A 27,443-nucleotide genomic window follows, 5' to 3' on the forward strand; every position below is an offset into this window, starting at 1 on the left:
GTGTTCGTCTACAAATAGAGCATGTAGCCGACAATCCTTATTTTGCTTTGAATAATTCAAACATATTTAGTTCAGTCACAACATCCTTGTAACTAGATTTAAAACAAACATGTGCACCGGGATTTTCTCATTGATTGTCCATAAAATGTGTTGTTTTTTTTTTTTGTTTTTTTGCGTGTTCTCTACACTTACTATTTACCCTTTAAAAAGTACAAAAACACTTTTCCATTCAGTAACTTCTCTAACACGGGTAAGATAGCCATCATCCTACATAAGTTTCTTTTTACATTGAGACTTCATAAAGATACTCTGATCTTCAGACTAAACTGTTTCTTCTGACATTATTCTGCAAAATGTGTTGTGACGAAATTAATTTAATCGCCCCCAAGTCATAATAGTGACGTAGAAAGTCAATCTCCTCTTTGCTGAACAGTAGAAATGAGGCTTCAATGCCTTCATTTCAACTTCAACAAACACCCCCTTTATTTTTCTGTTGAGTAGATAAAATTAGATTAGATTTTTCCAGGTGTTTTGCTGCCAGTGGTTTTTTTGTCCATCTCATCTATTGTGATGTTTGTGTGACCTCCTGCTAGACACAAATTCCCAGGTGAAGCAGCGAATTCCTCCCTTCTTCGCATCTCAAGTACATTATTGCAGCAAAATATTGGGACAATACTGACCTTACACTACAAAAGAAACAAAAAAAAATATTTTTAGTGTGAAGGGTTTCAGACAGAGTTGGCCCCACTGTTTGCAGTTTTGGGAAAGCCACCCACCAGAAAGGTTAATCTATGTAGATCTTACCTCACACAGTAAGGTCGTTGAATTCATATTATGCAAAAACAATAAAATAAAAAACAATCCAAAGATATGAAGGACTGTCCCAGTATTTTCTATACTATATGACACAGCTTTTCTGTTGGCCCTGCTTTGCTCTCCCAACATCTCTGAGATGACTCCAGCCTCCTCCCCAAACCCAAAGGATGGATGGGTAAAGTAGCTTTTGAAGGTGAAGCAAAGAATTTTCAAACAGCTTTGAGCAACAGCATGAAAAGCACAACTACATGCATTTTAAGTGTCCTCATTATGTATGTTCCTAACAGTGGCTTCTACGAATCAAGATCAGCAAATTTTACAACACATCCTGGTCATCCCAGATGTTCAAAGCATTTCTTGCAGCTTTACAAAACTTGAAAGATAGTAAAAGGTACATTTCAATTCAGGTTAGCTTAAACATGTTTTAGTAGGCACACTTTAAAAAGCAGTAGTGGTAGCAGTAGGCTGTTTATCCCACCAATGTCAACTAGTCCAGGGTTTAGGATTTGACTTGCAGAGCCGCTGCAAGATGAGACATCTTAACGTGATCACAGATATGTGCTTTCCAAACTCATAAATTTAAAAAAAACAGTCACAATCATAAATTCCCTTAACATTTTTTTCTTTTTTAATATGTTGTATATATAGATGGTTCATCCATACACCAACCAAAAGCTTGAGACCTTCACGATAAGTCCAATTGTACATGCTTTGATGAGGCATCCACTTCCAGTGCTCACAAACACTTGTCTTGTAGCCATACTGAACACCAAGAGCATCCTCTTTTCCTGAAATCAATGTTTGAGTTGCCCGCAGATCCACTCTGTAACCAGATGCATTATAACCAGCTGTTACAGAAGTCACTTGCAAAGTAACAAAGTTACAGCTGTTTTCATCTTAAATAGTCTTCAATTTAAAAAATTTGCAGTCTGATACAGAAGGCTTGGAGACCTGAACAATATGAAAGTGCTAGTCATTAATTTACAGATATCAGGCATCACATAGTGCTATGCATTATCCAATATGCTACATATGAATACAGCTGTAGATACCTTACAAATGCCTCTGGCTGTTTTTCAAGGCTACTTGAAAATCAATAACCTTGGCTTGTATGTACATAAACATGAGTGTTTGTTTATGCAGAAAGTAACAGATTTCATCACTACCAGAGGTATAATCTTATCACGACCGTTTGGCCACAGTGATAATGAAATATTTAGTCCCATTATCAATTCTATCTGTTAATCCCCAAAATTTGTTTAAGTGGGAAGAAAGACGAAAGAGTTGCTGTCATGGCATCCCCACCGCGCTGGGCTCCAGATGACAGCGTTGTTCAGAGCTTCTCTCGCATCATGCTCAAGTTCTTGGTTTGTTTTCCCCAGTCACTGGTTGCATTTTGGTTGCTTTCCCACATCTTCTGGTGCTATTTCCCCATTTGACAGACTGAAGAATGACTGAGAAGAACCAATTCTGGAACCACTACTTAAGGGAACAACACAAGCTTTTTTTTTTTTTTTCACTTCACTACAATCAGTCACAGAGTAATAAAAAGTAGAACAGACGACTCAATTCATTCCTGGAGCAGTGCCTCCAAAGTTGAAAGTAGATGGCACAACTGGAGCTGTGAACTTGTATCCGCCGTGTTTCTCGATCATCTTGGATTCTGTAATTGGATGAGAAACAGCAGCACTTTAAAAATCACAAACCGTTTTCTCCATCATTTGTAAACTTCATTTACAATTATGTGAAGACATGAAATATTTCTTTCAATCATCCACAGAAATCTGCACAATGTTGAGAAAAGTGGAACCAGGGGCATAATATGAACTCTGCTGTTCTCAGTTTAGATGCTGAAGGGTTCCCAGGCTGCATTAAGACCCAGGAAACAAGCTTCTGTTAGAACTTCATGTACTGTCCCTGTGAGCACATCAATTCATAGTTTCTGTTGTCAAAGCAGAGCAAAGGAAGAAAGGGTGTAGAAAGGAATAAGCAAAGAGCCAAGCAGACCTAAGCATCCAGGGATCTGAGCTAGCAGAAGCAGACAACTTTCAATGTAAGAAAAAGCAGAAAGCAGGAAAAATTGCCATTTTAAAAAACTTCTTTATTGACAGATTCCAGCAGAGCATCAACGTTTCATTCGTCTTGGCCGGTGCTCACCATGTGCCGCCCGCCTCTGATCTGCAAGTGTGCCAATGTCCTGAAGCTGTTTGCCCTGTTCCTCATCAAGGCTTTGCGTTAGTGCCTGGTACCACGCAGGGTCACGGGTCTGGATGTCTGCATCATAGAAAAGTTGGATCAACGATTCACACAGATGTGTTTATTTTTACTCAATGGCATCATTTTGATGTATTAGAGGGCAGCTAGCACAAATGTAGCCATGTCGACATCTTACTCTGTAGTATGGCTTTGAAGATCTGATACTCGTCGACTAAATTATCTTCATCATCTACGGCTGTAGTGTAGCCCTCGAGAGCCGTCTCCTCAGCGTCGTCCTCCTCCCAGTCTTCATCATCTCCATCCTCTCCTGCCTGCTTTGCAAGCATCTCCAGGTACTCCTGACCCTCCTCATCGATGTCATCTTCATCACTGCCCAGCTCAGCTGCACAAGTTAATCAGCTCAACTTAGTTTACCTTGCAGCAAAACACTCGATAAGGTTGGTTTCACAGTTTGAAAAAAAAAAAAAAAAGTACCATTATCGTCCTCATCCTCCCCATTATCATCATCTTCATCCTCATTCTCGTGCTCTGCTCGACAGGCATAAGCTCTCTTGAGACCGCTGAAAAGTAGAATGGCTGCAGGAAGAAGCTGGCTGGCTACCTGGTTAACAGCCTGGGGTCTGTGTTCCAGGTCAATGAGAGCGCAGAGTCCCAGAATGCACATCTTCCTGTCGTGGAGGCTGTGAAGGGAGCAGCAGGTTCAAGTCGTTACCGTCAAATCTCATCAAACATGCTCTGACACAACTAATGTATAGGAGGAGCATTCATTCATTAGTTTTCTATACTACTTATTCAAATTCAGGGTTGCGGGGAAGCTGGAGCCTATCCCACTAACTAGCAGGAGAGGGGAGACCCTGGATGGGTCACCAGTCTATCACAGGGCCAACACACAGACAACCAACGACTTGGACTCACAGTCACACCTAGGGACAATTTAGAGTCTCCAATTAATCGAGCATCCGTGGCTTTTGGATGGTGGGATAAAGCAAGAGTACCCCCAAAAACATGCAAACTCCCCCCAGCTGAGGCTTGAACCACTGACCTTCTTGCTGTGAGGCTTTGGTGGCACCCATCACACCACTGTTCAAGTTTCCCCCCCCCCTTAAATTGTGATAGTTTTTTCACAATCTTTCAACTGGAAAGTTGGGAGGTCGACTCGAGGCTTCCCCCAACTATGGGCCAAATAGGGCTGGGTGATATGACTAAATATACTGTTTGGACGATAGAAAATGTCATGTCATGAAAATTTCATGAAGCTGTATCGATTACGCCACAATAAGGTGCTTTACCGCAATATTTTACGTCAAGATGCGCTTTACAGCATTCACACTGCAATATAAAAACAAACATGGTGGAAGAAGGTAGCAGACCTGTTTCAGACCAGGGTAATTCATGAAAGGATTACTTGCCAACCCAAAGCTTGTTGGCTTGTTCCTCAGAGGAAATTTGTCGCATGGATGCGGTAAGGATGCAAAAAGACCGATGTGGAACCAACAACAGACTAGATCACAGTCCAGACAACAGACTCCGATACAACTAACTCATTTTATCACCTGTGCAAGAATCAGGATAATGAATACAGAGACCCGACGAGCAAGAGCAGAGTCAAGTGGTGACAAAAGCGCTCATAATAAACTCCAGATGCAAACGCTGCAACAGGTATTTACCCATGAAACATCATACGGCCACAGTTCCCGCAGATAGAAGGAGATCACTGCTGCCGTTGCCAAGCACATCTAACACATAATTGATGACTTACATAAAACTACACAAACAACTTCATATTGTTAGGGGGATATGTAACGAGCGATATTGTGTTATGGGAATTTGATCATATCGCCCAGCCCTCGTGAGCTTGGGGCATGAGTGCGTATGTGTGAATGGGTGAATGTAACATGTAATGTAAAGGGCTTTGAGTGGTGGGCATAACTGGAAAAGCGCTATTTGAGTACAAGTCTATTTACAATTTGGGAATCCTTGGCATTTAAAAAAAAAAAAAAAACAAACAAAAAAAACCAAAACAAAAAAACACTGAAGATTCCTGCTTTGAAAGAACCAATATAAAAATATTCTATTGTAAAAGAAAATTTAAAAAATAAATTAAAAAAAAAAAACCCAACACTGGTGGAACCATCTCAACAATCTCATACATGGAAAAACACAGTTTTAGTCTTACCCAAGGAAGCAGTCGACATCTTTAAGCCACTGAGTTATGAAATGGTTCGTGATTGGCTCAGTATTGTTGGGAAAGCGGAGATTCTCCAGAGTGTTGAGGAGAAGAGGGGGGCTGTAATAGAGTGCAGCAATGGCCACCTGCAGACACATAGTCCTCAACTCGCTGGTCTTCACCTCCCGAGTCAAACGCTCCAATGCAGCAGCCACAAACAAAGGCACAACCTGCACCAAAAGTGAGTTAAATAACATAAATCAATTAAAAGAACACAGCACTGAGGTCTCGGTATAATCCAGGGATATCCAACTCAGTCCTACGAGGTCCGCAATCCAGCCGGTTTTTTCATGCATCCTTGCTACAACACAGCAGACTCAAATTATTGATTCTTTGTGCAGAACCTGATAGGCTGTTAGATCCATTTAAAAGATGCAGAAACACATGGGAAACCTGCTGGATTGCAGACCTCGTAGGATCGAGTTGAATACCTCTGGTACATCCTATTAATAATAAAACACATCTTGCTAGATTTTCCTGACATGTCAACATCTTTCACAGACTGACCTGATCAATGCCACGGCCTTTGCACTGCAGAATGATCACCTCTAACAGCTTGGCTGCATGGCACTCTGGGTCCTCACCTGGATCTCCTGTCAGAACCTGTGTAACGTCACAAGACAATGTAAAGCTCCTCATGCATGTTCTCTGACACATTCCATCCTAAATAAAGAAGCTTGTAAAATATGTAGAATAGGCTGCAGTGTTTACCTTTTTGCACATGCTATAGATAATCTCCAGGTATTTGGTGTCAGATAAGAGGGTGTCAGTATCAACTGTGACATAGTTGTGAAGGAGAGGCATCATATCTGAAACACCAAATGGATAGGTTTCACACAGTGGAATTTGCAGCAAATTATTGTTTTGTCTGTGACACAAACTAATAAAACCGACTTGGGTTTGATAAAGTCTTCATATCTCACTGAAATCCCTAAAATTTTAACCTCAAGTGTTTATTCTTGTACCTGTGAAATAATCAAAGCCATCTTGCTGGAAGACTTCGTATACAAGTGGAAGAAGTTGCCACATCTGTGGTGACACCTGTTGGCAGGTCAGGCTATGAGCCAAGGACAGGATCTCCTCATAAAATTCTGGAAAAATAAGTGTCATAGCAGACAAACATGCTCTGTTTATTGTCAACAAATAATCTCTGAAGCAAGCAGACGAGAGGCTCAATGCAACAAGCTGGTGGAATGTGGAAACTCAGGAAAAGCCGGCTCTACTTACCCAGAACATGTTGCTGCAGTACGGTGCCAATCACTTGCAGACAGATTCCCTCCAGTTGCTGAGTAATCTGCAACAAGTAAAGGCAATGAGCAGTTAATCTATATACAATAGGTCTATTGCAAGAAAATTTCTCAAAACCAAAGCTATATTCTTCTGTCTCTATTATTGTTATCCATATGAAACTAATCCATCAAATGTGAAGGTTATTGCTATTCTCAGCATGAACATTAAAAAAATCATGTGCTGCTGACAAAGTGCTCATTGAAAAACATCAAAACAGACTCAGGAACAAGCAGTGATGTAGTTAACCGTCTCTTCTGCAATGACAATATTTTTTGTCCCTGTGAATGATGAGTGTTTACTGCCATCCAATAAAATCTTCATTCAATTAATACTTCATTTCTTTTACTGAAACCACAAATAAATTAAATATTCCTCTTCTTTGGAGCCAAGCAAGATATATTTATAGACAAATGCTGAAACTACTGGGCCATTACACAACCAAAAATCCTCAGCGCTTAGTCAAATGTAATGATTCTTTGGCTTCAAGCGGCAGAAGCCTTGTGCATCAGTAGACATGGGGGCAGCATGCCCCAGCACTATTTCTAGCATCTACCTCAGCCTCTGAGTCATTCTGAACATGGTGAGAACACAGCACGCTACCAGGAGCTGGTGGGTGGCTCGAGGGTGTTGGTAGAAACCCAGCAGCAGACCAGAGCTGCTTCAGCAGAGGAAGCGGAACCGAGATGAATGATCAGCCAGGACTCTGTGTGCATGTATGTGTTTGTAGAACACTCTGTAGTTATACTACTAACCTCTTTGTGGTCCTCAACAACACTGAGCAATGTGTCAATGGTGTTGAGGATGCCCATAGCAGTCACAGCTTTGTCATCTCCTCCCTCTTCGTCAGGTCCCGTCTGAATCACCTGGTTGAATGTCATCGCCTAACAGAGAGCAAACATTGTAACAATTTTCTATGATTCAGTTCCTTATTGGGATCACAGCTCTCCATTATAGCAATCTTGAGGGAATTGGAGTTTTTTGGCCACTGAGAGATGGCATCATGTGAAGTTATGACAGTGTGTAACCTCTACAGTGACTGCACTCACCAAGTGCTGTGTCATCTCCACTGCAATTGGTGTGACCTCCTCGCTGTATTCGCAGATCATCTTCTGTATGACATTGGTCAGGTCATCATTCTCCGTCTCCCTGACAATGTGCAGGAGTGCCTGCATCACTGGCCGAATGAATGGCGTGATGTATTCTTTGGCTTAAGGACAACATAAAATGTTTATTAGACAGTTACTCAATAACACTTCTCTTTTTATTGGGAAGTACAAGCAAACTGAATGGTGGGCATTCATATATTATTCACCTTTCTCCTGGTTGCTGATGAGAACTTGCAAGGCAATAGCAGCCTCCACTTTAACTGGCATCTCATTGTCATTGATAAGACAAAGGCGAGTTAGCTCAAGAGCCGTCTGAAGGTTCTGATCACTTTTGAACTTCACCTCACAGAAGTAGTGTAGCACCCAGCAAGCCTGTACGAAATCAAACAATGCATCAGGGGAAGCAAAGGAATATTTCTAAAGCAATGAAGTAATATGAGAAGCCACTTATTTAGTGAAGTTATCACAGAATCTGCAATCTGGTGGTTATTGCTCACCCTGGCTCTCATGTAGCCCAGTTCACTGCGGAACAGGGGGAAGACGTGATTCTGCAGCATGAACTCCATCTGGTCTTTGTAGATCTTTTTCTGCCAGAACAAACAAAAACAGTCAACTTAAGCATAGCAAGGCTCACTTTCACAACTCTTTTACTCTTATCGATGCGCAGTACTTTCTATAAAAATACTGTTGCAATTTAAATGTGGTAAATAGTTTATCAACAGCTTTACAACCCCGAAATATTTGTCCAACACCAAACAAACAAAACTGATGCAGAAAAATAAATGGGTAAGAGGTATCTTGACCACATAATCAAATCAACTTAATCTCTTGCACCCGTTGCAGACTCTAATCTGCAGGTGCTCATGATTGTGAGCAGACAGGCAAATACCCTGACTGAATCTTATTTACAAATATTCATTGATGTCACTCAATGAACATCAGAGCTACAGACATTTCTATGTCTATTTAGGCTTTACACATAAGATAGATATGGAGCATTTTTGTTAGTTTTCAACATCCTTGTGTATAATTTGGTCCGTTTACAGGGCTTTTATAAACCCACAAAAAGGAACGAAGAACCAGCAGCTCCAATGTATTTAATGGCTGCACAGACAATTTCCATAAGTCTCTTCCTGAGAACGTACATTATCACAATCACCTCTCCTGTCCTCTGATGGATGTATTGGCCATCAATAATGACAATATAAGGGACGTATGAAAGTATGATAGTAGTGATGCTAGAAATGGAGGAACCCATCTACAAAAGGAGTATGAATGGGCCTTAATTCTATAAGGAAGACGACCGCAGCTTAAACAAGCCGGTTGAAGGCACAGTTTACCTTCAGTAGGATTTCAGCTAGAGAACCTATCATATGCAGGGCACCATCCTTTTTCCTGGGGTCAGAGATGGGATCCGTGAGAATCTGATAACAGAAGCCCATGGTCTTTTGCAGAACCTAAACAAAGTAGAATGACACACAGCATTTCTTAAATAGCAATATGAATATAGAGGTGGACATATACAGAGAGGATTTTGGGGGAAAAAAATTTCTTGAAATTCTTAAAACTACTCAATACAAAAAAAAAAAGAGAACAAATACGAAAGATTGCCAACTCACTTCTTTCCTTTTGTTGCAGGCAGTGAAAAGGAGAGTCTGAGCGGCTGTTGTTGGAGAGATGAAGTCCTCAAATACGTCTAAGGAAATTACACATGATGCAGAAATGGTTAGTCATCGTAAGTGCATAGTATTCCTTTTACAGAGCTTTCTCCAAAGTTTTTTGCTTACCAAACTTCATGCGGATGTACTCGTATGGGTCCTCCTGCCACAGCTCCTCGTCAGAATCTGTGTAGCACATGAGGGGGAAAACCACATCCTGAATGATGCCCTGAAAATAAAGAGTCAAATGAGAAAACGTTTATACCGACAGCACAAGATCACTTGTTTCCGAAATGTTAAAACTGAGCTATACATGTTATCTGAGCGACTTCTGTAAACTTTTAAAATTGCTTAAAGGTTGTCCATGTTGTGGTTAGGGAGAAGTAGGAACTAGTCAGAAAAGTTTTTAATCCAATGCAGGAAAATAACTACTTCGCTTTTATTAAACATGTAAAAAAAACTAAAAGTTCACTACATATTTAATTCTGTTCCTTTTTTTCCCCCCCACCTGAATGTGTGGTTTGAGATTTTTCCATGTCAGAGCGTGTGCTATTCCTTGGTTGATGTAGTTTAAAGTCTGCTGGAGTACTCTGGGAGCCACATATTGCTTTTCCTTGTACTGGTATAAGACTTTCAGGAGCACCTAATTGGGAGAAAAAGAAAAAAGAAAAAGTTAAAACACACAAATAATGCTGTTGTCAAAAAACATTAGTCTAACAGTGGAGTAACTACTCACATTTTGGCATCTGAAATTCTTACCTGCTGAGCAGGAACTGCATATTCTTTTAGGAAAAGTTCAGCAAACTCTGCATACTCTTTGGTTGTGTTTCCTGGGCTTCCATACCTGCAAAAAAGATTCACGATGTTAAACCTTCCCATGCTACTTTATTAAACCAAGTCAAAGACAAACTATTGCATTTTCACCTCTCAAACAGACGAGCCAAGATGTGAAGCGCCCACTTCTTACATTTCCACCATGGCAGCTCAGGCCGCTCATCTTCATCTATCTGCATTGTCTCCTGCACAAACAAAACAGCAGCATTGTTTCTTGTGCAACAAGTATTTAAAACCTGAGCTATTTAATACCAGGCCATGCTGAAGTTTCAGTTTAATATCTCCTTACTGGGGGCACATCTCTGTCCACTACAGTCTTCAGGATTTCCATCCATTCTGTCAGGTTCTGTCTGTTAATGAGCTCCAGAGGGAGGTTGTACTGTGAGAACAGAACAAAGTCAGAAAATTGTATCCCAAAATAAATTAAAGAACACTGACTTGGATTAAAACAGCAAATTAATCAGCACCAATTGTGCGTTATCCGATAAACTACCTGGAAAAGGGCATAGAGGATTTTGAAGATCTGTTTCTGTATGAGCACAGAGTCGCTGGAGTGGTCTGGGAGTAGCTGAATGAAGCGTTCTTTCAGCATGGGCATGAAGATGTGCATGGCAGCCACAAGAGGCTGACGCTCCTCTGGTTTCTTATATCTTTTCCAGACAAAAATACAATATTAATTTCATGTAATATGTGGAAAAACAAGGAGAAGAAACATGGGAAAAAAAACAAAACTAAGCACTCCATCTTACTCATAGTTTTTGACAAGCTGATAAAGGCAGAGCAGGATGCCCAACCATCCTCCACTGTTGTCCGACTGCAGGTAGAAACCAATCTTGTCCACGATGGTCGTCCACTTGCCAGGATAGTCATGTTTGATCATGTGATGGATGCATGTTGTGAGCTGGACCCTGACAAGTTCAAAATAGCAGTTTGTAAACTGGTCGACTTGAAAAGTAAAAGAACAAAAAGTGATCAGTTTTGGTTCAACTAAGCTAGAAGGGTATGTGTGGATACCTGATGCGCTCGGGGGAGTGGATGATGGCCTCCACTATGTTGTCTCGGATAAACTGCCTGTCTTCCTCAGGGATGTTATTAACAGGCGTCTCTGTGCCTGAACCATCTCCATCACTCCAGTGCTGGGTTATCATGTTCTTAAGGTAAATCACACCTAGGCAGAAAAGGAACAGAAAATTCAGCCAAGTACGACTGCTTCAAGTCCACAAACAAAAAGCTAAAAGTCATCTAAATCCAAAAATTATGCAAAGAAAACTGTTTAAGAAAAAACAAAAGTGTGTCAGGGAGGAGGGTGGGGGGTGTTAAAGAATATCTTTTGGTTTCCCAGCTAAACAAGCACAGTTAACTGTTTCTACTCTGACCGCCCTGCTCTCGCTCAGACCTGCCAGGTGTGAAAGACCAGCTGAAGTGCTGTGCATTTCTCTCTCTCTGTACCTCGTTCTTAAAGCAGTAACACAGTTCTTTTAACAGCGCTGTAAACGGTTCTGCATCTCTGCACAATGACACAAATGTCCTGCAAACAAAAACAGCCGACTGTTAGAAATAGTCATCTTGTAAACTAGTTGTGCACATCCCTATCATAAACAACTATTTCACAAATTATGGTCCTAAAATGTTGAAATACTTCCAACCATCATTATGGTCATGTTCAAAGCATCAGTTCAACTTCAGAACCACCTGAAACTGAAGCAACAGGACTAAATTCTTGCATCTACAGTTCAATAGATTTGAATGTGGCACCAGAGTGTCAGCTGGGTTCACATCTACAGCGCGGGGCTGCATTCAGTTCTGTAATGCGCAGGGAGTGGCATTTGACCGAGCAGATATATTAAGGGCAGACATCAGACTGCTGACACAAATGTCTATGCCACTAGCGAGGCGATCATAATCCAGTCTATCAATGCTGACAGAGCATATGCCCCTTCCCCTCCACCTAAAACCACCAATCCACACATGGCCAAAAAGTTGCAGTCTTTTAGATTCACGGACATAAGGAATGACTCCACTCATTTAAATTTAAAAAAAAAAAAGAAAAAAAAGAAAAAAAGAAACGACACTAGCAAGATTATCACATGTGAAATATAAGAGGGAAAAATTAAATGGAAAAACAAATCAGGAATGCCTACAGAAGGCAAACTCAAAGCAAATGTATGAAAGGGTCAGTTCAGATCAGAAAATTTTCCAATTCAAAACTTGTGACACGGGGCTGCAGAAATTACACTTCTGTGTGTTGCGTTTCTGAGCTGCAATTCGACAAGCACAACTGAGGTCAATGTATTTTCAGTTTCAATGACAAATTTAAAAACCACAATGAAAAATGTAAACACCAATGGCATTTTCTAAATGCTTTAAAACACCATAGGCTCCACTGTATTCATTTACTGAAACCCAAAGCTACATTCAATAGTAATTTCTAGAGTTTGCTGTGAAGCTGCCACCATCAATGCATCAGGTCAATATATTCCTACCACAACTTGAATGTCTGTTTAAAAACAGATTTGTTGTGCAGGTGGAAAAGAATTTATGGTACCAAACGGCAGCAATACACCACCTTAGTTTCCAAACAGGGTTATATATCCAGGTGGTGAGAAAACAATGATAAAAGATTTATATGACGTCGCTTAGAACTTTGGTCAACTTGAACAATATTTGTTTACTCAACACCTTAATATAAAACATAGCATGTAAAACTAAAAAAGTTATATTTAACAAACTGTGGCGTCAACACCACTTCATTTAGGCATTTCAATCTTAAAAAAAGTGTTATTTGTGTATTGGTGCTGAGTGATTCTGATAAAAACTTTTATGCAAGTCCTTGTTCTCTTGGGGTCATGAACAATACATGGTAAATTTCTCACAATAGTTTTTTTTTTTTTTTTTTTTTTTTTTTAAAAAGATACAAGACTACAGAGTTTATAACTGAGGGAATTATACAATTTTAGAAAACCAGTATTTAGAAACCAAACACCTAAAATACAAATTAAAACAAGTTCTAGTTTTAAGATGATCAAATTGCTTGATAAGATGGGAAGAGCTGCTGTGAGAAATGTGACCAGCAGTATTTATTCTTATGAACACTTTTTCAACCCATTTATACTTTTTGTTTTGCAAGATCCTTTAGAAAGGCACTGTATTATTATTCACACATCACAGTTTAGTCTCACCTGCTTGTCTGACAGGCAGATCCAGCTGATCAGACATGGTGACACGCAGCAGAGTGGACACAAAGTTTACCTGGGTGTGACCCTGCAAGTCAGAAAGAAAAACAGCTGATTTTTCCCCACAAACACCTAAATGCCATACTTGCTGAAACACCATTACATAAAAATGGATTACAAAAACATAAGCAATCACCCAAGCGTTGCCATTTTTGCATAAACAAAAAGAAAAAAAAGACATAGGACTATATAATTGTGATATTACCAAAACATTTCTCTAAAGCCATTTAAATAATAAATTCAGTTCAATATTAAGTCATTAAAAAAAACCTCTACTTTAATATAAACTGACTTTCATATACTTTATGTTCTTTCTTTTTCATCCAAAACTGTAACAATCTTTTGGAATTTATGATCCAGGTTAATTTCTTTATTAAAACATTGATTGGAAAGGTGCATTTTGTGTAAATTACAGCATGAGCTGCACTACAACAAAAAAGGCTACACTTCATGTTGGTCACTGTGAATGTGCCATGCTGATAAATTTTGAGGCATAAAAGTTACATAGATTTATTAACAAACATTACCTACATAAATAAAGTGAATGCAGAGAATCTCTGTGAAACACATAATAACTCTATAACACAAGTCTTAAAGTACAAACTAAGAATGCATTTTCAGCTTCTACTTTTTATTGAAGCATTTTTTTTTATTTTTAATACATTTTACAAAACATAGTATAAATACAAAACCTGTAAACGATTTTCCAAGTAGGCAATTTTCAATCAAAAATGGAGTTTGTGACTGAACAGGGAACTGCTCCTAGAAACAAAATTCACTCCATCCTCCTCCATAGATATATCTTGCACTTTAAAACAACTAAAATAATTTCAGGCAGCAGTGGGAGAATACTCTCAGCTCTGCCATTCAAGTGAACCATCAGCATCAATGCATGTGGGGGTGTAAGAAGTCAAGAGCACCACCAAAAATAAAATGTTTGTCTACTTGACAAAAGCATAACATACTAAACAATTGTGTCATGATTTCAATTATTACTTGAGAAAAAAAAGACAAATGCAGAACACCAAATCTTCAAAAGGTTTTCACAAGACAGATTACCATGTCTTTCCCTCAATGAAATTCCTATTAGGCTCTGAATAAATGAATGAGAAAAAGACCGCTAATCTAACCAGTCTTGACTTTAAAATGTTTTTCAGTTGTTCAATGAAGAACACTACCTACATGTGCCAATGGAAGAGCGTATTCTCCTTACCAACAAGCACATGCTTCATTCATGTTTGTGGATTACTGCGTTCTGCTAGTGACAATCAAGGTTAGATGGGTTACTCACCTCCTTGTCATCACTCTGGTTTTAAATCTTCTTCACATAATTTTAAGGATCTTAAAATAGCATCAAATCCTGCTAGGAAACTTCGAAAAATATGTTTTGGTTAAATATTTATTTTTAAACACTTTGCATGGCTGTTTCAGTGCAGGGTAATGCTGCTCAGTGTCTGTTCAAATGTTTCCTTGAAAATGAAAATCCTTGAAGACTCACCATCAAAACTTTGCTGATTATTGTAAACAAAACTGTTACAGACAACTCAGGTCAAACACTGTTGACAAAGGAGGACATCACTTGAGCAAGATCTACTGAACCTCTTTGGTAGGATTATTTTCTGATGAAAATTTTTTTATAGCCAATATCATTCATGCAAAGATGGGTTAAATGTTCAACCCCTAGCATATAATCTCCTGTGTTAAGCACTGAGAGAAATGTAATTCTTATTGCTCATTTCTTTCAGACATAATTTAAAAAGCTCAATTAAACCATGAGAAAAGATTTAAAGTAATCTGCAGGAAGACCTTATACCATAACAAGGACCAGATCATCAGATAATGAGCTCATACACAGTCGTCATGGTCAATAAATAATTAACAGAATATCAGCATTTTGGAGTGACCCATCAAGACCAGTGAGATGGCCGGGAAATCTTCCAAAGACAAAGGCCTTGTGATGGTTCGGGGTGGGATGTTGGGTGTTAAAGTCCAAAATGTAAACAGCCACTATGCGTCATTAAAACCTAACAAAATGCCATAAAATTATTTATTGGTCATTCATCTTTGATCTCTGCAGTAGTTAAAAAAAGGACAAGCGATACAAATCGCAAGTAGGGATAAATAAAATAACAAAAAGACATGGTTGTGCATTAATTAGGGGATAAACTGTAAATCATTCGGAAAAATAAATGTCACGATATAAAGGCAACTTCGTGTCGTAAAGTTTCAACGGATGTTATATTCAATGTTTGCCATTTATTGTGACGCAGTTTTATCAAAGTTACACTGGTTAAGGTGGGATAGCCGACTGTCGGATAAAGTGCTTTAGCTCAACCAGCTACAAGCTCATTTTAAGCTCACAGAATCCGGTTTTACGATATGAAATATACACGAAATAACTACGAATTCAACCACAAATTTAGCAACGTTATGACAAACAAACGTTTATAAATTAGTACATCTTTTAATTCGTAGTGAAACATTGTGTTCAGCTCAGGGCACATCACAGTGACACGTGAACAGCAGCTATGTATCGGCGCTATGGAAGCTCATCCAACAAGTAGCTAACTTAGCTAGTTGACATTAGCCGCACAGCTAAACATCCTGCTGTTGCGTCCCATAACTCGGGTTTATCCTTCATGCACTCATTCCTGTTCATATTTAACCGACTACTCGTGTGATTTTAGTTTATTGTCAATCCTCATACGGAACTGAACTATATCAAATGAGTAAGAGATAAGCTAAGAGTTATAACTACAGCTAGGAAGGGATGTTAGCTTGTTTAGCATTAGCAACACAGCTGGCTCAAGAGGAAGCTAGTGATGGGGACTGGCACGCGAGTCAACGCAGTTACAAAAGCGCCACTTAGTTTGTATTTGTGATTCTTCAGTGGTGATCTGTGTCAGGAAGATAATACATAGTATATAAGTCCAGGGATATTTTGGCTTCATCTCTCGAGCTAAAGCCAGAAGAATTCAGTTTGCGTGATCGCCCCATCTTTATGTTGTGGACGGCCGAGGCCCGAACCGAGACCGCGCCACAACTGACATCACCGCGAACAGCTAATCTAAACTTTTACCTCGTTCAGCTGTCGTTCCGCGGCCTCTCGCAGATTGGGGTCCATCGTACCCCTAAGGGCCTCGACCAATGCCTCGGGATCCATTGCGAAAACTCTGTTTACGGCTCGGATTTTAATATTTCAGAGGTCTATCAATTCCCAGTCACTGCGCACATGGACGCACAGCTCTCCGGTTACCCGGCGCGAAAGGAAGCAATGAGTGAAGTACCCGGATAGAACAGCGCCAGATTTGTGCCATCCGTCTGCCGCTGCATCACTGTGGGAGTTGTAGTTTCAAGTCATTTTAGCGTCTTTATGTAATCCATTTTATATCATATATGTAAAAACAATGATTTTGTGTCTTTGCATATATAATGGTGTCACTTGTAACAGTTTATTATATCACCTATTGTTTGTTTTAGCTGTTTTAGTTTTTTTTTTTTTTTTTTTTAATGGCTTATTTTGCAGCTAAATCCTATGGCTGTTTGATATGATTCTGGGTAATTTAGCATGTTTTAAATTTTGATCTTCTCATAGGTTTTGGGGTTAATTGTATTTAATTTGGTCAATGGTTCACTACTGATTGCAATCAATCAGTATCTCTTTGTATCTCTTTCTTTGCAATCTGGTTATTTTTTGTCTTACTTTGCTTTTTGTTTTCTTTTTTCTTTTTTTTTCTTTTTACATTTGTTGTTCCCATTTTATGATCCTTTGTTTTCTTGTCTAAAATTCCTCTTTGTTTTGGTCATAAATGGTGTATCGGTCACAAGACTATGGTCTACCTAATTACTTGGACCTTTGTGTGGTTTCTATATGTCCATAAATGGGTATGTGAAGGTAGGAATTTGACTATGTGCTAGGAGAGTGAAATATATCATATATAATTTATAATTTTTATTATATTACAGAACACATAGAGATATCTGCCTGAGTGAAATTTTGCACTTATGCCTTTAAAACATGTATGAATCTAGGCAAACAGAAACAAGATCAAATGAGTATACTTTTTCCGGTTTTGCTAAAAAAAAGAAAAAGAAAAAAAAAGTGAAATGGAATATATAGGCGTTTTTATTTAGCAACCTATGCAAGTGTATTAATAAGAACGATAAAACATCTCTCTACATTACTGAGAAAAGATGTCATGTTAAAAAATTTGTTCACATCTTGTAAAGTACTATGAATAAGTTTTCAGATATGGTTAGGGCTACAACTTGAACCCTGGACAAAGGTCCCTCAAGCAAAAATACCTGCATCGCATTGTAGCTAAAATACATTTTGAGGTATGAACTGAAAAATTTGTTTTACAAATATGTTTAAATCAAATTAGGCAATTTACCATAAACTCAGTTTTTGCATGGACACCATCCCTAAAAATCACAACATTTTCTAAATTAAGACTTAGGTAATACTGCATATATGAATTGTTGACATAGCAGCCAAGTAGACAAGTTAAAGTGTAACCAAAATAAACTCCTTAGTTTCTGTTGTTGTTTTTTTTTGTTGTTGTTTGTTTGTTTTGTTTTTTACATGTCGGCATTTCTAAAAATAGTTAAGAAATTCTAATTTAAAAAAAAAAAAAAAACTGACAAGCTTTCCGAGTCTATATGTCATTCATCTTTGTTTTTCAGAACGGAACTAGAAAAACACCGAGAGTTTGTGTTGAATCCTTGTGAAAATTCGTTTCCAGTTCACTCCAGATCCCTCTCAATATTTAATGGAATTTAAGTATGACAAAAATCCGCCCAGTAGTTTTTGCATAAAGTTGCAACTCCTTCGTATAAACACGACTTCCGTAACGAAGATTAAAAAAAAATAAAAAAAAATGTAAATTTTCTCACAAGAGAGCAGATTGAACTGGGTGTAAAACGTTGCTGCAGTAATACCAGGAGGGTCCATCTGGGGGCGCTGCTGCGGAGTTTGCTGCTGTCTGCGTGAAGGTAAAAGGTCAAACTGTGTAACGTGTCGTCAGCAGCCTGTTACTACACCGGTGTCGCCGCTGAGCTCACCGGTCGCTGGTTTACTCATTTATACACTACATTCAACGAAATTTCAGGAAAATGGCCAAAAAGAGGAGGGAAATGCGAGAGATGGACGGTTTTTCGTCGGAACAGGAGCGGGTGAAGTCCAATGAGAGTGACTCGCAGTTTTTCAAAGGTTGGTTCACTGACTGAAGTAGCTAACTGTTGACCTGAGAGGAAAGCTAATACTTGTTGGCTGTAGAGACACATAATAATGCAATGTAAAGACTTGGTCGCATTTTATCCCAATCAGATCTGCCCACACTGCCTAAGAGAAACCAGCCAGTTAGTCGGGACCAGCTAGCAAAAAATAGCCCAAACGACGTCTTCGATAGTTAGCTTGATGACGTTGAAACCTTTGACCAGGAAAGCGCTAATTTAACAACAATAACCCCCCATTATCTCATTAACAAAGAAAACCTGAGCTGCCATTATCGCTGAATTAGTTAGACAGAAAATTTTCGCACTATTTAAAGTCTTTTCTCTAGTAAGATAAGTGCTTGTTTAACAAAATATCCTTGGCCCAACATTTGGAAAGGCTCCGTGAACAAGCCAAGAACCTTTTTTATTCATTGTCTTGAGAAAACAACACTTATTTTCTCAAACAACACTTGTTTTCTCAAGATAATAAAGGTGGGCTCCACATTAAATGAGCGACATCTTATTTATGCCAACCCTATGACAGCTGGGGATGGATTAGACATGGTGTAAATGTGTAATTCTGTGGATGAGTGATTGGTTAAACTTAGTACTCAGACACGTCGCAGTTTCAGCCTTTGTCACACTTGATAGTAAGTAAAGTCGTATTATCAGCTATTGATATTCCCCGATCTGTCATCAGGTTGCGTCAATATGTGACTTGGCTCTACTGAGGCATTCCAGTACAGAAAAACTCTGTAATTAAATGCTCCTTAGATTTAATTACGGTCTTGGTACAGAAGAAGATAATGTTTAAGCTGTCATCCATACTGAAGGACAGTCACACATAAAGCCTTCTTGTACACTGACAGCCTGGCAGAGCTGCTTCAGCAACAGACCCACAGCCTGAGGGAGCTGTTGCTGGTTCTTGATTCCTGCAACAAAAACAGCACTGCTGCAGTAGACCACAAACACACTCTGTAAAAGCCAATATAATTTATTAATCTACATACTTATGTATAGATTTCAAACAAGCATTTTGTTAAATCAATGCTTCACTGAACTGGCAACACCCACAGGCTATTAACACTTGCTATATTGAAAACCTTTACTAGTTTTGTGTTTGGTGAAGTTTGTAAACTCCTGAACTTTACTCTTTCTGATTCTCCAAAAGGCCAACTCAACCACCAAAGATTACACAATCTATGAGAACATTCAGTTTTTAATTTAGATCTCATTCAAATGTGATCTGATATTCATATTATCACACTATAAACAGTCTGCATACATGCACCCTGGCCAAACTGGGAAACAGTCACTAAAATAACATCCTCAGCTTAAGTTGCAGTCTGCAGAGCACTTTATGGTTCACAGCTGGTGACCTAGGATAAATAAGACATTGTATAGCCCAGTGTTTCCCCTACTAATATATGGTGGGTACTCTGCTCCAACAGTTAGCCCCACCTTCCCAAGAAGGTCAAGTTAATTTTATCCCCTCTATATTGTGCATGACGATCTGATCACCCTAGACCAGGACAACTCACGTCTATCCAATGAAAGCCTCAGTCCAGCAGGTCATCAATGTGTCCCTGCTCCAACACAGCTGGCTGAAATTAACAAGTCATTGTGCAGAACTTCATAGGCTGTTGGAGCCATTCTATTTGTGTGTTGGACCAGGGTTAGATTGATAACCTGCAGGACTGTGGCCTCCATAGGACTAAAATGAGTAGCCCTGTCGTGGACATTGACCAGATCATTCAAGATGTCGAGATGGCATCATCATCAGTTTTAGCCATTTTATCAGATTTCTGTATCATCTTCTTATTTTGTCTTATTACTTGTATTAACTTAGTTGTATTCCTCCTAAATAAAATTTTGGTAGTAATCTTGAAGAACTTGTGGAAGGATATTGGTGAAATTGAGTTACTTGGTCACTGAGTGCTTTATTAGTTTCTTTATATTGTTGCTTCCAAAGAGCAAAATTTGCTTGTTATTTTTGACTGTTAAATATTTAACTTGTCTACAGGGTAAACAGTTGCACCTATTTACTGTTTTATTGACATTATGAGAGGAAGTAAGAGGTGTGGCTCAAAACATCTGCAGTATAATTTGTATGTTTTTTTCTTGTTTTTTTTTTTTTTTTTTTTTAGCTGCAGTGCTGTTGATTCTGTGTTCAAGCTGAAAGATGAGGTGGAATGATACTCTTTTGCACTGAGTACAACCACCAGAGAGGCACTTCTTGATCAAAATAAACTATATTTTACAATATTTGGAATCATGCTAAATTATTTAAATTGTTTTTACAAAAACAAAAAACAAACTTAACAGTTTTTCAGCAATCCTTTCTGTGTCCTCCAAGGAAATGACAAAAAAAGGGCTCGTAATTTTTAAGACACACTTTGAGAAATTCTACGTGTTTATAATATGTGTCTAAATGTTCATTTACACAGGGTAAAGGTTGTCAGTGATGGATCACAAGCATCACCGAATAATTCTGCAACTATTAATTCCTCAGTCAGTTTGTTAATCTGTCATAAATACTGTTCAGAAACACCAAATAATGTCAGGCGACATCTGAAATCATTTAGAAGAGTTGCAGAAGCAGCTCCTCATGGGGAACCACAGTTCTCTGTTGGGGGCTTGAAGAAATGATGCAAAACACATAAGAAGTTACAAAGATCCCCTGGTTGAATGTTTGTTGACTTCTACAATTACACTTAGTGTTTTTTTTTTTCTCTTTTCCCACAGAGGCTCAACATAGTGTAGGAGGTTCAACACGTATGTCTCTGCTGATTCTGGTGTCTATTTTTGCCTGCTCTGCCTCGGTTATGTATCTGGTCTACAGGAACTTCCCTGAACTTCCTGAGTAAGTTGCTATGTGGATTATTAATGTTAAATTGAATTCTGCCATTTCATGTAAATCCTGCCATTAAGGGTTAATACATATTAGAAATTAAAATGTAATTTTCAATATCTTTAAGACTCCATTAAAAATAGGATATATAATTTCATATATATGTTTTATTTTGATGAATGGTTAAATGCATTAAATCTTGACTGAAAATCAGATCATTAAGTTTGTGTTAAACTCATGGTCATCATCACTATGCGTCACTAAAATTAAAAAAAAAATTTTTTATTTTAAATTAATTGTGACATCTACTGAAAATGCTTGCAGCAGACTTTAATTAAGCTTCAATATGCTTTTCATTTAGCATTGCAGTTTTGGGTGTAGTTTAGAAATCCTTCTGTAACCAATGCCATCAGTCTGTTTTGCTAAGATCTACAGGGAAATCTCTGCTTTTACCCATAATAGGATATTTTTTGTGGGGCACTTTGCAATAAAACACCTTTTTATAGGTTATCAACTGGGACAGATCTGGGTGATATTAATTTGGACTAAAAAGGGCCGAGATTACTTTGTTTGTTTTTGTTTTTTTTCACAATTTTTTTTCCTCTCTACATCCAAAATGCTCATTTATGTATCGAGTCTAAAGAGACATACTGCCTCTCTATCTGGGAAATGCAACACTGTGCAGTAACCACACTAGAAGAACACATACTTCTCTCTTCATTTTGTTTTTTGTTGGTATGCAAATTTAATTGATATTTATTTGCTTTTCTTTTTGCAGTGATGAAATGGAAAAAATCAAGATTCCTAAAGACATGGATGATGCCAAAGCTTTGGGAACAGTGTTGTCTAAATACAAAGACACCTACTATACCCAGGTGTTGGTGGCCTACTTTGCAACTTACATCTTGTATCCTTGGAGACAACAAATGTCAGCTTTGAATACTGAATATCAGCTTTACTTCTTTTGCTTGAGGTGTTGTTAGTTATTTTAACTATTAGCATTAATTTAGCTACGCCATGGAGTTTAATTTTTAACCAACATTTCTTCATTATACTAACTGTAACATACTTCTGGACCCAGGATGATTTCATTTTGCTTCATGTCCACACCACACCACACACCATACCATACATAAAGCACTTTCATATAAAAGCTGAAAATGATGCTGTACATCAGTAATAAATTAAGTGTACAAACATAAAATGAATAATAAAACAATAACATACAACCAAAACAGGTAAAAGATTAAATCATACAATTAAAAACCATAAAATGAATTAAATCAATGGCTCATAATGGGTCAAAAGCTGATGAGTAGAAGATAGTTAAAAGCTGTTTGAAGCAAGAGAATATGGTTGAAACAGCTCAGAGAGGTAAGGTGGGGTCATGCCATCTAAGGATTTAAAGACAAAACAAAAAAATTATTGAACTTTTTGATGCCACCATGGAAAATGCATCACTACACCTCCAATAGGTGGATCATTGAACAAAATTGCATTTCATTGTCCAATATAAAAAGAAAAGACCAGTGTCACCCATGTTGGCTCTGAATCTGCTCATCATAGTACACGGGTGGTAGACTGCAGTCCAGCAGGTTTTTGTCGTTCCCCTTCCACCAACACACCTGATTACAAATCAAATGGATCCAACAGCTTCTTGTCAACCTATTCATTCATTTCAGTCAGGTGTGTTGAATCATGGAGATGACAAACTGCAGGATACTGGCCCTCGAGGTATGGAGTTTGACACTTGTGTCTTAGCTGGTAATAGATTGTACTCATCGGCTCATGTGTACTGTTTTTAACCTTTCTTTTGGTACACAAAGTAGAAATACAATTTTATAATCTTGTTTTTCATTTTTAGTGATGCAGTTGTGCGATAACTGTATAAAATGGTTCCCCTTGACACTTTTGTCAGCCTCCAGACGTTTGCTATCCCTGGATCAATCTTCCTCAGTATCCTGTCTGGCTATCTTTATCCTTTCCCTTTGGCTCTTTTCTTAGTTTGCCTGGTGAGTAAGAATAATCTGAAATGTCTGAAACGAACAGCAATGTACAGTGCAGTAAACTCTTTTCCCTGAGATGACAGGATTTCTGTGAATTCTAGTGAAATCTGGAGTAGGCAGGTGTCTAAAAGCTTACATTTCTAACATAAGATTTAGCTTGTCCTCTCATCATTTGCTTCAGTCCTTCATCTTGAGTTTTTGTGTGTTGGCAGTGCTCTGGCCTCGGTGCTTCCTTCTGCTACTTGTTGTCATATCTGGTGGGCAGACCTATGGTCTATAAATATCTCACAGAGAGAGCACAGAAATGGTCCCAGCAGGTGAGAGCATTCACAGAAATATAGGAAATTAATCAGGTTTTCAGCTTTGTCGTCTTATGTGCGGTCATCGATACAGCCATGTTTTCTGTTGCAATTCAACACATAAGTCCTACTCATGCAAGTCTTTTCAGTTGTGTTTTTATTCCTTGTGAGCTTTTCTGAGACTCCTTTTTATGAGTTTCACATTGCAAATTAATGTTACCTGTTTTGCAAGACTTTGAAATGACTAAAACGTGTAAAAGTTCAAATAAACTGTTTCAGTTCTTTAGAAAATAAATTCTGATCTACAAACTCTTCACACTGGGGTTGATACTAATTTAGCTATTTCTAGAAATGTTAAGTGGAGTTTGAACAGAGCTGACGCAGAACGGTTACCTAGGTAATCACAGCTAACTAATCACGACCGGTTTTCTTTTCAGAAGAGGACTCCCTCTTTCACAAAGCCCACAAGTCACCGTGTAACTTTCTGCTTTTGCTTTTTACAGGTTGACAAACATCGAGATCATTTGATCAATTACATAATCTTCTTGAGGATAACTCCCTTTCTCCCTAACTGGTTCATCAACATCACCTCACCTGTCATCAATGTGCCTTTGGGGGTTTTCTTTGTTGGGACCTTTCTTGGTAAGAAAATTAGAATTTTCTTCTCACTATTATTATGTTGTGCTTTTTTTTTTATTTATTTATTTATTTATTTTTTTGTTTGTTTGTTGGGTTTTTTAAAATGTTACTCACCTGTTCAACCTGGCTGATTGACAGGAGTCGCACCACCATCCTTTGTTGCGATCAACGCGGGTACAACACTCTACAAACTGACCACAGCAGGCGAGGCCGTGTCCTGGAACTCCCTGGCTGTGCTTGGCATACTCGCTGTGCTCTCGATCTTGCCCGTCTGCTTCCAGAAAAAGCTGCAGCAGAAACTAGAGTAGAACTCTAAACACCTCAGCGCCTCATCTGCTGGCTGATTCCAACGCCCCCCCCTTCCTCGGCTCAGGAACATGCAGCTGTCATGATAGCTGCTCTGCGTCAGTGTCATACACAGTTGCTGACATGCTGTCCATCGAGGAGTCTTTGGCCACTGTCACAACAGGCACTCACTGACTTCAAAATGCATGCAGTGGTGGGTTGTTCCTCATGTTAACTAAAAACTGTCCGCTGCTTGTACACCTGTTTGTTTTGTTTTTTTTCTTACTTATATTGCTGATTGCAGCACATCTTGTAAATAAGAAATGTTTTATTGTTTTTATTTACTGCACTGCTTCTTATTGATTTCTATTTGATCCTTTTCTGACAGTTAAAGGTGCTACTAATAGGATGCTTTTTTTTTGCTTTTTTTTTTGTTGCAGGTATCAGTTTTTCAGTGTGTTTTTCCTGGAGAAGCAGTGTTAATACTGCTCTAACAGTGCCATTGGTGTCCTGTAAGGCGATTTTACATGCATTTTTCAGTTATTAGAGTATTAGCTTCCTTTGCTATGCTGAAATGCGACAATTACCACATCCTGTTAGTAGCACGTCTAACTCTAATTTCTCATTATTTATTTAATTATTTTGTGTCTCTTTCAGTCTTGTGTACCCCAACAGAAATAACACTCACTGCTTTTTATCAGGAAAATTTATTTTTAAATAGAACATTATTAAGCAGGGTGTTCACTTTAACACTGTATCCCATGTAAGAGGGAAAATTATAAGTGATATCCACTTTGATTTGAATTTTCCACATGTTCTCACTCAAAAGGTAGACGGGCCCACTGCTACACAAACATGTTTCTGTTTCTTATCTCACTTTGCATAAGTAGCACAAACCAGCACTTAGCTACTGAAACCTGTAAAGATCACACCCAACTGTCGGGATACTTCCTGAATGAACATTCAAGCATCACTGCTCTCCGACTGCTATTCTCAGTGAATTCAAAGCTGAACACAAATTATGTCAACACACATTTGTGTGTCGTTAAAATGCATGTAACCCAGAAAATACACAATAATCTTGGTTTGTAAATTTAATTGAATGTTTGAGATGGGTTACTATTTGGATGAATTTTTAATTTTGCACTTTTATGTGCATCATTATGTCCGTATGTGTGCATTTCCACATCATAGTTGTTTTGCCAGTGAAACTTGGCTCATTTTTGAACAAGTGTTCTCAATAAGAAAGCCGACACACATGGAGATATTGAATATTTGCCTTTTTTTTTTGTTTAAACTCTCTCCAGTCTTTATTAGAAGAAGTGTATTAAGATGCTTGATTATAAATTAAATTGATAGTTAATTAAATTGTTTGAATGACTTAATGTGCTAACTTAAAGAAGAAATGTTTCAGCTGCATAAAGAAATGCAAGGCTACTAATCAACAGACTTGTCAATAAACACTTCCACTTGCAAATATGAAGGAAGTTGAGACATTCGAAGTTTCCCATTTTTCTATTCATGTCTTAACGTACCCTGTTTATTTTACTACCATCAGATTACTAACTGAACTGTAAAGCCCAGATTAGAAAATAATCTAAAGTCAATTTATGTAACAGCAGGAAACTGCTGTCCTGTTTGTTTTTTTGTGTCTTACTGTTTTTCAAAGCATCTGCAGTCAACGATTTTCTTTTAAAATTTGACCTTCAATATGTGGTTAGCTGAAATTAAAAAGCTGTTATTTCTGTATATGAATAAAAATTTAGTTTAATGTTAAATCTACTACGAAATGAAAATTTGTGAAATTTCCTTGACTTTTGAAATATTTTACTTGGTACAAACTTTCCACTTAATATACATTCAAAGTGAATATGTATGTTTTCTAATATCCCAATCAAAAATGTGAGAATTCTTTATTCTTGTTGCCCACTGCTAATGTTTCATAAGACAGTATTATTCTGTGCTCAGCAGGGATGTCTTGTATTGGCAAATGGTTACAGGTTGTATTTTTTTTTCCTGTCTAATCTACTTTTTTTTGTTTTTTTCTTTTAATTTATTGATGTAAAATGGTCTTATCATAATGCGATTGAATTCAGACTTCTGTATAACTACCATGTTTCGTTAGTTATTTAACAGACACCAAGTTTTCAAGAATAAAAACACTAGCCACCACAGTGCAGCCTTTTATCACCCTCATGCTTTATCTTAATTTTAAAAAGGAAAACTACACACACACCCACACACACACACACACACGCACGCACGCACACCTTGTAAATATGAGCAACTTGTCCAAAACCAGAGTAACTCATTGGTGCCACCAGGTGGTGATATTTTATACTTGCGGAGTTGTGGTGCATTTGACTAATATTGCTCACTTTGAGTAACATACTATTGTTTTTACAACAACTGAAATGCTTTTAACATATATGGGGGAATACTTAAAATCAGTACAAGAGTGTTAGTTTGATCAGTGAATGACATGATGGCACCTTCATGTTGTGAAAATGCTATAAAACTGCTGGAATGAGTGGCGAAAAATTAAACCTACTTTGTGACGAAGTTATGCTAAAAACAGGAATTTGAATGAAACCTGAAATCCATCACATCAGTCCAGGTTCATGATAGCTGTTGTACCTTGTGATGGTGAAAACCCAAAACGTTGGAAATAAAAACAACAGATATCTATAATAATGCCTATGTTGTTTATTTTTCTGTATCAAAAAACCATAGTTGGCTTTTTTTTTAATCAGTTCATTAGTTTT

General features: G+C 38.2%; 2 protein-coding genes across 3 annotated transcripts; one reads left to right on the top strand and one right to left on the bottom strand.

Annotated features, from left to right (window-relative positions):
* Positions 1-1,427: 1,427 nt before the first annotated feature.
* On the bottom strand, positions 1,428-24,644 carry ipo7 (importin 7). 2 transcript variants are annotated; one of them, XM_079245493.1, is made up of 25 exons: positions 24,508-24,644; positions 13,328-13,409; positions 11,163-11,316; positions 10,898-11,056; positions 10,642-10,798; positions 10,438-10,527; positions 10,239-10,333; positions 10,074-10,158; positions 9,823-9,957; positions 9,444-9,543; positions 9,276-9,352; positions 8,997-9,113; positions 8,154-8,243; positions 7,863-8,028; positions 7,597-7,757; positions 7,303-7,431; positions 6,488-6,554; positions 6,226-6,351; positions 5,972-6,069; positions 5,768-5,863; positions 5,210-5,430; positions 3,508-3,713; positions 3,209-3,415; positions 2,974-3,090; positions 1,428-2,479 (listed from the first exon to the last, which is right to left on the bottom strand). In XM_079245493.1, the coding sequence occupies exons 1-25, from the start codon at positions 24,544-24,546 to the stop codon at positions 2,382-2,384; spliced, it is 3,072 nt and encodes a 1,023-aa protein (XP_079101619.1). In that variant the 5' UTR covers positions 24,547-24,644; the 3' UTR covers positions 1,428-2,381. The 2 variants fall into 2 exon arrangements, with proteins under 2 accessions (XP_079101619.1, XP_079101618.1); XM_079245492.1 differs by lacking the exon at positions 24,508-24,644 and adding an exon at positions 16,461-16,635.
* On the top strand, positions 18,430-27,307 carry tmem41b (transmembrane protein 41B). Its single transcript, XM_079245684.1, has 7 exons — positions 18,430-18,593; positions 21,344-21,461; positions 22,228-22,356; positions 23,368-23,461; positions 23,668-23,772; positions 24,258-24,396; positions 24,532-27,307. Exons 1-7 carry the CDS (start codon positions 18,497-18,499, stop codon positions 24,699-24,701), a joined length of 852 nt encoding a protein of 283 aa, XP_079101810.1. The 5' UTR covers positions 18,430-18,496; the 3' UTR covers positions 24,702-27,307.
* Positions 27,308-27,443: the final 136 nt, after the last annotated feature.

The sequence above is a fragment of the Telmatherina bonti genome, assembly GCF_933228915.1.
Source record: "Telmatherina bonti genome assembly, chromosome: 1".
NCBI classification, from domain to species: domain Eukaryota; kingdom Metazoa; phylum Chordata; class Actinopteri; order Atheriniformes; family Telmatherinidae; genus Telmatherina; species Telmatherina bonti.

Bases quoted from the DNA above. Each gene is read 5' to 3' on its own strand.
- ipo7 (XM_079245492.1), bottom strand. From the start codon at position 16,544: ATGGATCCCGAGGCATTGGTCGAGGCCCTTAGGGGTACGATGGACCCC. The intron at 11,057-11,162 runs GTATCCACACAT...TGAACTTGTCAG, and splicing joins CACTCCCCCGAGCGCATCAG to GGTCCAGCTCACAACATGCA. The intron at 5,864-5,971 runs GTAAACACTGCA...GACGTTACACAG, and splicing joins TCTATAGCATGTGCAAAAAG to GTTCTGACAGGAGATCCAGG.
- tmem41b (XM_079245684.1), top strand. From the start codon at position 18,497: ATGGCCAAAAAGAGGAGGGAAATGCGAGAGATGGACGGTTTTTCGTCG. The intron at 18,594-21,343 runs GTTGGTTCACTG...CTTTTCCCACAG, and splicing joins TGACTCGCAGTTTTTCAAAG to AGGCTCAACATAGTGTAGGA. The intron at 22,357-23,367 runs GTATCCTTGGAG...CACTTTTGTCAG, and splicing joins TACTTTGCAACTTACATCTT to CCTCCAGACGTTTGCTATCC.